Genomic DNA, 8,504 nt, shown 5'->3' on the forward strand with positions numbered 1-8,504 from the left:
CACCTGTTGGCCCACCTGCTGTCCCAACTTGGTTGAACTACTTTCCCAATTATCAGTCATTGCTGTCTGTACACTCTGTACCATATAAGAAGCCTTTTGCTGTGCAGTAGTAGCCACCATTTGCTGCATCTCCGTATCGACCTTCCTTATACAGTCCATTAGATCCCTCTTATGCGAGGCCAACATATCTTTAATCCGATTATGACTGTCCGTCTGCCAAAGTTTCTGTGCAGTGTTCAAACTTTTGACTGATTCTCTTACAGCTTCACGAATTTTTTCCTCAATCATAGGCTTTAGAGTCACAGCAACAGAATTACTGATTCTACCTATATCTTCATCACTGAGCGGCGCCAAGCCACGTTTGTCATGCTTGCGTTCAGCCTTATTTCTCTCAACCTCAGCACGTAAATCTGGTAACTCCCTCTTTTGTTTAGGCCCAAGAGAATCTGCCCCAGCAGGCCGCTTGACCACGCCCCTTCTGGAAGTACCTTCCCCAGCATCATTATAAGCCTTGCTGGCTCCCCTTCTAGAAGTACCTTCCCCAGCATCATCATAAGCCTTGCTGGCTCCCTTAGTCCTGACCGACCCAGCAGCCTGATTTGGCACAAACTTACCAAACCTGCGCCGTCCCTCACCAGAACCAGTATCTGCCACCTTTTCAGGCTTGTCCGTTGGAGGCTCAATCCAACTGTCTAGCTCTGAACCACTCTGTTCACTAGGCAGACGATCCCTGGAATCAAGCTCAACCTCAAGGCTCACATTGCCAACATCGTCCTCATCATCATACCCAGGCTCATACCTGGGCGATTCTACATCATACTGCCTCCTATCATCTCTTCTATACACAACATGCCGCCGATTAGCTCTACCAGCATCCAACATCTCAACAGACGGTTCACGCTCCTCCCGCCGACCAGACGGCCGCTGATACCGCCTTTCGTTTCCATCTCCATTTCCTGATAATAATCAATAATTAAATATTAACATTTTAATATTTTAATATTTTAACATTTTTCATATATAAGACGACATTCAAAACGAAATACTTTACACAATTTATATTTATCAGGGATGCCAAATTTTAATTACTGTTTTCCCGATAACGCGAAAATTTAACGCAGTTACACAGTCTGCCTAAACAACCAACACACAGCAATCCAACAACCACCCCCGCAGCACCCATCACAGCCATAACAAAATGCTGCCAACTATTAGTCAACCAATCAATTGAGGTATTATACAAATGTACAAACCAATCTTCTGTAACCTCTACAACAAAAGCATTTGAATTAGCAGCCAATTCCGAAAGTTTAGCCTCTTCCACAGACTCCAACACCTGTCCTTTCTCTCCCTTATCCAACAGATGCTCAAAATTCAATGGTACCTTCAACCTACTATCCTCCAGCCGTTTAGTCTGAACCAGCTGCATTCCTGCCCCCTTGTTGCCTAAATATAATCCAGGTTTAACTCTCACAAATACTGGATTTTTCCTACACTCGACAACCATCAACAAGGAAACATTTTTAACTAATCTTGTGAACGGTTCTACAGCAACAATTCTATCATCCATGAACAAAGAAAAATGACCAAGATAACACGGCAAATTTGCTCCTAAAGTCACATTCAACCATCTTTTTTTACATACAGACACAAGTTCCATCTCCCCTAGATGTTGTACCAACAAATTTCCGACTTGTTTGATGTTGGAATGAAACAAATTATTCTCCCAACACCCCTGTTCTGCCTGCAAAATCCTTTCCACCTGATGATATGAAGACGTTAGCTGTAATAATAAAGCACCATCCTCCTCCTTTTTTCGCATCCAAGGAAAAAAATTCTTTTTAGCAGTTGTAATCCACAAAAATACATCAGGAACGTTGGTATAAAAATAATGCAAATCAGTCAGAAAGTCAGAAAACTCCACTTTTTTCCCCAGTTTCAATCCCAACGAAAACTGTGGAGAAATCGCCAACCAACTTTGGCCACCCTGATTATTAGCATCATCCGCCATATTAGAAAATGTAAACAAAGTTAAATTTACAATTTCAACAGTCCGAAAATAACTAAAATGACGTCTATCTTCCTGTGATTTATTGTGAACTATCACTCGATCAAGCCCAAGCCGCAGATCAGACTCCAGACAATGTGCACCAATGAACTGATCCTCAAGAAAACAACTGTTATCAGGTAACATTGAAATTTGTATATTTTTCAAATAACTTGTAATCTGAACTTCTTGAAAAGTATTAGGCACAAAGGTATTATTTAAATAAATACCATCCCCTCTGCACTGAGGGTCAATCCCATACGTCATCATATCATCATACAGAATGGTACCATTTATGAAATAAGTCATTGACCGGTCATAAAACGCTACAGGCAACCGTCGTCCATCTATGTCTAACACCCTCTGTTCCTCCATCCTTTTACAATCTTCACTAGAAATTAACTCATCACTACTAACAACAGCTGGTGCCCCTAAATGTAAGTGGCTATATTTGCCACAATACCAGGTGTGAACCGTTCTGTCGACGTGACATTGTACAGCGGGCAAAAATCTCACTCTCACTTTTTTTAACAGATGACCGCTGATTGTTCCATTAAACTCATGCTGACCAAATACTGTACATTCTGAAGCCCTCAACTCAGGACCGTCACCAACACACTCCTTTACTAGCACAGGTATCACATCAGCCCCACAGGGTATCAAACACAATCCCCAAATTAAAAAATATTTACCTGATTTGAATTTATTATTATGACCAGACATTATTAGCTGATAACTGTTCACCAATTCACCCGCAAATATCAACTGATTTAGCCTTTCATTGCAGGACAACTTTCCACCTACTAGCTTTGTCAGCACATATTTGTTATTAAAATACTCAAATAACAATTCATGAACTCTTATTATAATATACTTTTTTAATATTTATATGTATTTATATAATATTTTTATTCAAAAATAATTATTATCAGCTCCCCTTTCCCTACTTTCTCCGTCCTCGAGTTCCTATCTGAACATGTACCACAGGACCCCCTACCTGAGATCTTAACCTCCTCCCAGTGTCCCATAAATATTTCGCCACCCGTGATCCACTTTTCTTAATTGTAACTAATCTTTCAGGTGAAGATTGCGGCGGCGCCGTAGTCAAAAACGACTGTTCCGATGGAAGCTCAACCTCGTCAAAATTACCCTCAACTACAGGAGCAGGCACCACAGATTCATCTGTCACTCCCACTTCTACTCCTTCCCCTACAGGTATAATTTCTCTATTAACGTTCCACTCATTTCCATCCCCTGAAATTCTGTCATTATCAACCTCAACCTCACTCTCCTTCTCCTGAATCTCGTCACTCTGTCTTTCCTCTGCCAATTCAAAACCATCATTTTCAGATGACAAATACACAACATCTTCACTCTCTCTCTCCTCTACAGTTTCTCTCTCTACAGGCATATTGTTAACCTCCAAAAATATCTCACTGGACGGACAAATTTCAGGTAAAGGAAAAACGTTGAAATTAACCTCCTCCCCTAAAACTTCCGTTCGAGCATGAATTTTTCGAATTTTATCCCTAGCCACAACCTGATTTTTCTTGATGGGATTATTCCCAAAAGGTGCCAACTCATACAATGCATCCGAAAATTTCTTAACTACGATAAAAGGCCCTCCATAGAAAGACTGTAATTTCTTGGACACGTCAGTCTTCACAATATTAAAGAAAGCATAACAAACGTCTGTCACTCTTAATGCTTCCCTCTGTACTCTGTGTTTATTTTGAACCTCTAAATATAACTTGGATTTTGTAGAAATTCTCTTAATTACATCCTCCATATTTTTCAGAAATTCCAAATACGACCGCGAGGATGAAGATTCAACAGACGGGACTGGTGATAGAAAATCGAGGGGAATACGTGGCTGCCGACCGAAAACTAGAAAAAATGGAGAATATCCCGTTCTAGTACTCTTGGAGCAGTTAATCACCAACGTAGCCAAAGGTAATTTTTTAGCCCAGTCTTTTGTTCCATGATTTTCATCTACTTTCAAAGCAGCATACAAACTTTGATTTTGCCTCTCTACAGGATTCGAATTTGGATTCCTGGGGGGAATTAGGACAGTATCCACCCCCAATCCTTTCATCACACCTTTAAACACACTGCTTGTAAAATTTGTACCTCTATCCGATCTCAAAGCCCTAAATAAACCATAGGTAGGTACAAAATTTTCCAATATAGCCTTTACAGTTGTTTCAGTTTTAGCATCAACCAACGGACATGTAAAAACATATCTAGAAAATAAACAAACCATGATTAAGACAAATTTAACCGTCTGTCCCTGATGATAACATGGAGTCCAAGGACCAACTAGATCTACTGACATATTAGCAAAAACTTCACTACTTTGAACAGAATGAGTTATAGGTGAAACATGTTTAGGATTACTTCCAGCCTTTTTCAAACATGTAATACAACTTCGTATTCTCGACTCCACAAACTTGTTCACGCCAGGCATAAAAAATCTCTCATTTATTTTACGTATTGTCTCCTGCACACCTCTATGTCCAGAACCATATCCACCATGAGCTGAATCAAATATATCATTGTATAAAGAAAGAGGCACTACAGGCCTCTCGACAAAACCCCCTTCGGCCAAAGGCTGTCTGAAAATTACAACCCCCTCTAGCACATACATATGGCCAATAAGATTGTACAATAGTTCTTTTCTGCCCGATAACTCCGCCCTCTCATAAGACGACAACTGTCTCCTTTCCAATATCCATAACCTTATTTCATTTAGGATCTCGTCCTGCTGAAGACTACTTTGCCAGACAAACTCAACATCCGCCTCATCCTCTGCAGAATGTACCTGCATAATGAAATAGATTTGATCCAGAAATGGTGATTCATCCAGGTAAGGATCCAAAATTTTATTATCTGTCTCTCTACACTCCTGACAATCCTTCAGTCGATGGTCCTTACAATCTAACTCAGTTCTCGACAAATAATCTACATTCACATGCTTAGTCCCCTGTCGATGGATAACTGTAAAGTCAAAACTTTGCAAGAAAGTTATCCATCGATAGGTGACACCGTTTATCGATCCTTTAGCCCAACGTTTATAATGCACTAGTGAAATACTGTCTGTCCGAACCAAAAATTCACGAAACCTACAAAAGTGTAAAAAATTCTTTAATGCATATACTAATGCACCTAATTCTCCTTTATAGGAAGGATAATTTTGTTCTGCAGCATTACACTTTTTACTACAGACACCAAACACTCTCTCTACACCATCCTGTTCTTGCGAAATAATCCCTGCAAAATACTGAGAACTATAATCTATATCCACGATAAAAAGATTAGGATTATCCCATTGAGGATAGCCTTTACACATCTCAGTCTTGAACATTTCCATAAATTCAGTCCATACTCTGTTCAATTCTTCTGTCCACTTTATTATAGTGTCATTCCTGTGACTATCCAACATGCACGACCTCTTGGCATAATCAGCAAAATATCCTCTGTAATAATTAGTAAATCCCAAAAATTTCTGCAACTCCTTCCCTGTTCTAGGCTTGCCCCAATCCTTAATCCGTTCCAAATATGCAGGATTCATTTTCAATCCATCGGCACTAATAATATGCCCCAAATAATGGCATTCTCTAGTCAATAAATCACACTTATCTAAATTCAATTTCAGGTTGACCTGCCTAAGAACTTGAAACAGTGCCTGCAGATGCTCTACATGTTCCTCTGGACTTGATGAAAACACGATCAGATCGTCCAAGTAACTGATACAGAATCCATACATACCTGGCAGGATAGACAGCACCTTATCCATCAGAGCACAGAACAGGCTGGGTGCATTACACAACCCAAATGGCAACCTGTTAAACAAATACATCCTGTTTGCTGCACTAAAAGCTGTCAACGGTTTAGAGTCTTCATCCATAGTCATCGAATGGTAGGCAGCTGTCAAATCAAGAGTACTGAACACCTTGCCAGAACCCAGCTTCGTCAGATTATCAGAAATCAGTGGCAGCGGCCACGCCACCCGCTTAGTCACGTTGTTCAAATTGCGGAAATCGATGACAAACCTCAACTTAGCCTCTGCTCCAGGTGCAGCCTTCTTTTTCACAGCAAAAATAGGACTAGACCAATCCGAGAAACCCTCCTCAATAATGCCGGCATCCAGCCATTTGGTTAACTGTTCTTTTAACTTAGCATCGTACTCTGGATTCAATGGAATATTTCTGGCCTTCACAGGTTTAGCTCCAGGTAACAATTCTATATTATATGTCATTAATCTACAATCACCAATATCTGAATCATTCATTGAAAAGATATCAAAATTTTCCAAACAAATTTTAATAATCCTAGGTTTCAATTCTGGATTTTCCTTAATCATCTGGTTTTCATCTAACTTCAATTTTTGAATAATAAACTGTACCCGTTCATGCATTTTTTGCCCCGACAACTTTTCTGGCTTATCCAACTCATTAATTGTTTTATTACAGGTGACATCTTGATTATCCATGATGAAACAATGCCCCATCTTCACATTTCTCAGCAAGGTAATAGGTTTTATTGACGCATTAACTACATTAACCACGCAGGACCCATCTTTCCGTGGCTGATACACCCCCTCAATAATCATAATCCCATTGCCACTTGTCATCTTAGAAGAATTAGGGGACACGTACCAAAGCCCATCATTCTTTAATCCAGTCACATGCACCACAGCGGTAGATCCTCCAGGATAAAAAATAGTTTTATCCTGCAACTTCACATTATACTTCGTTGAATATAACTCTCCAAACCCACCCCCCTCCTTTATCCCTGGCAAGGTAGGTTTAGATGGAATTTCAGAATTCATTCGTCCGGACAAAATAGGAATTTTCTGTATCTCCGCCACCACCTGTTTCTGTAAACAGGAATTAATAGGAACAGATTCCCCACAAAATTCAAACTTATCCTCATCCAAACAAATATTAATTTTATTCTTTTTCAGGAAATCAGATCCAAGATTTACCAACCTACTCGTCACCTCAGGTACATAAAATATCTCCGTAAACACAGCTTGAGTTCCAGCAAATCTAAATTTCAACTCAACATATCCAATAATATTAACTTTCTTTAAATCTACTGAATACGCTGATAATTTAGCAGGACAAAACTCAATTCCATGTTTATCAAGAATTTCTCTAGATATCAAAGAATTAAAATTATTTCCTGTATCAATAATTCCTAACTCCTTCACCGGAATATCAGCCCCAGGCACAAAAAATTCTAAATCCGCACCAATAGGCATTTTCGTTATCTTCAAAAACTTCACAATCTCTTGAAAACACTAGTCATTATAATTAATTAATATATCCATATATTTTAGATATACATCATTCCACTACACAGCAGTCAGCCCCCCATCTGTCACCAGCCGCCAACATACTGTTCGATTTATGAAATCCTGTACATCTCCCAGACTACCAGCATCACACAGCTACACTCCAAGCCTTTTCTTATACAAGTAAGTACCTCTCGAAGTATTAACATTTACTTCAACCTTGCATAGGTACCTATCAAAATATAATATATAGTAGATATATATATATATATAAATATATATATATAATGTTTTCATTAACACGATCACACCTTGACTGAAGAATAAGCAAGACAGTAATACTTTATAAAGTTGAGAGCAATAATGTGAATACAAGACAGCAAAATTAACTATTTACAGTACTATAGCCTATATAATGAATATGAATAAAAGAACGATCTATAAATTTCATCCCAAAATGAAATTTATATATCAAATCAATCATATCCATTACATAGGATATTGCTGAAAATTGTTTCTGGCTATGTCAGCAATCATAGCCTCATACTGTTTCTCATCTCTGCTCTTTTCAGAATCCACAACAGGCCCCACCTGATTGACTGTCTTCTTCAGAAACTGCTCAGGTATTACCCTATTATTAGGCACTCCAGGACCCTCTTTCTTTTCGCTACCGGCTGAGAAAAACTTAGCTTTGGTCTTTCCTATGCGAGAATCAGGAGCTGGCGGCTTGCCGTCTCTCTTCTGCCAGCAACTAGCCACTACATGACCTTTTTTCCCACAATACCAACAAATCATAGTTTTAGCCTTCGAATTCAGAGCCCCAATCACGTTCTCAACCTGATCCCAAGGAATATCATCATCCCCTTCAATCCACGCATTATTATCGTCAATCTCAGTCCTGCCCTCCATATCAGATACATGCACTTCACTGATTACAGGCCTAGCTTTTACCTCCCTAGAATCCTCTAGCCTCAACCCTTCCATAGCCTGAGAATAACAGGACATTACATTTTCAGGTGAAACATGTCCAGAACGAGCCCAGCTTATATAATGCTGACCTCTGCGAATCAAATAAGTCAAGAAAGCTCTATAATCTTCCAGGTAATGCATAGATTCAATGAAATTAGCCATATCTCTAGCTAAATCAGAAAACAGCAA

The 8,504-nt window shown here is 39.3% G+C and overlaps 1 protein-coding gene and 1 long non-coding RNA gene across 2 annotated transcripts; both read left to right on the plus strand.

The window, feature by feature from the left end:
• Positions 1 to 1,074: 1,074 nt before the first annotated feature.
• On the plus strand, positions 1,075 to 3,236 carry LOC145321844 (uncharacterized). The gene is made up of 3 exons (XR_013880426.1): positions 1,075 to 2,187; positions 2,582 to 2,682; positions 3,128 to 3,236. It is a non-coding gene; the product is annotated as an uncharacterized LOC145321844 (long non-coding RNA).
• A 2,947-nt stretch (positions 3,237 to 6,183) lies between these two features.
• LOC145322960 (uncharacterized) lies at positions 6,184 to 8,202 on the plus strand. Its single transcript, XM_080165351.1, has 5 exons — positions 6,184 to 6,280; positions 6,520 to 6,576; positions 7,014 to 7,054; positions 7,392 to 7,529; positions 7,919 to 8,202. The coding sequence occupies exons 1-5, from the start codon at positions 6,184 to 6,186 to the stop codon at positions 7,943 to 7,945; spliced, it is 360 nt and encodes a 119-aa protein (XP_080021477.1). The 3' UTR covers positions 7,946 to 8,202.
• The last annotated feature ends 302 nt before the right edge of the window (positions 8,203 to 8,504 follow it).

The sequence above is a fragment of the Acartia tonsa genome, chromosome 6, assembly GCF_053477335.1.
Source record: "Acartia tonsa isolate MP-2025a chromosome 6, ASM5347733v1, whole genome shotgun sequence".
In the NCBI taxonomy this organism is placed as follows: domain Eukaryota; kingdom Metazoa; phylum Arthropoda; class Copepoda; order Calanoida; family Acartiidae; genus Acartia; species Acartia tonsa.

Excerpts from the sequence above, each read along its gene's own strand:
- LOC145322960 (XM_080165351.1), top strand. The coding sequence starts at position 6,184 with ATGCCGGCATCCAGCCATTTGGTTAACTGTTCTTTTAACTTAGCATCG. Across the intron at positions 6,577-7,013 it reads TCTTCACATTTCTCAGCAAG|GAAATCAGATCCAAGATTTA; the intron begins GTAATAGGTTTT and ends ATTCTTTTTCAG. Across the intron at positions 7,055-7,391 it reads CAACCTACTCGTCACCTCAG|ATATACATCATTCCACTACA; the intron begins GTACATAAAATA and ends CATATATTTTAG.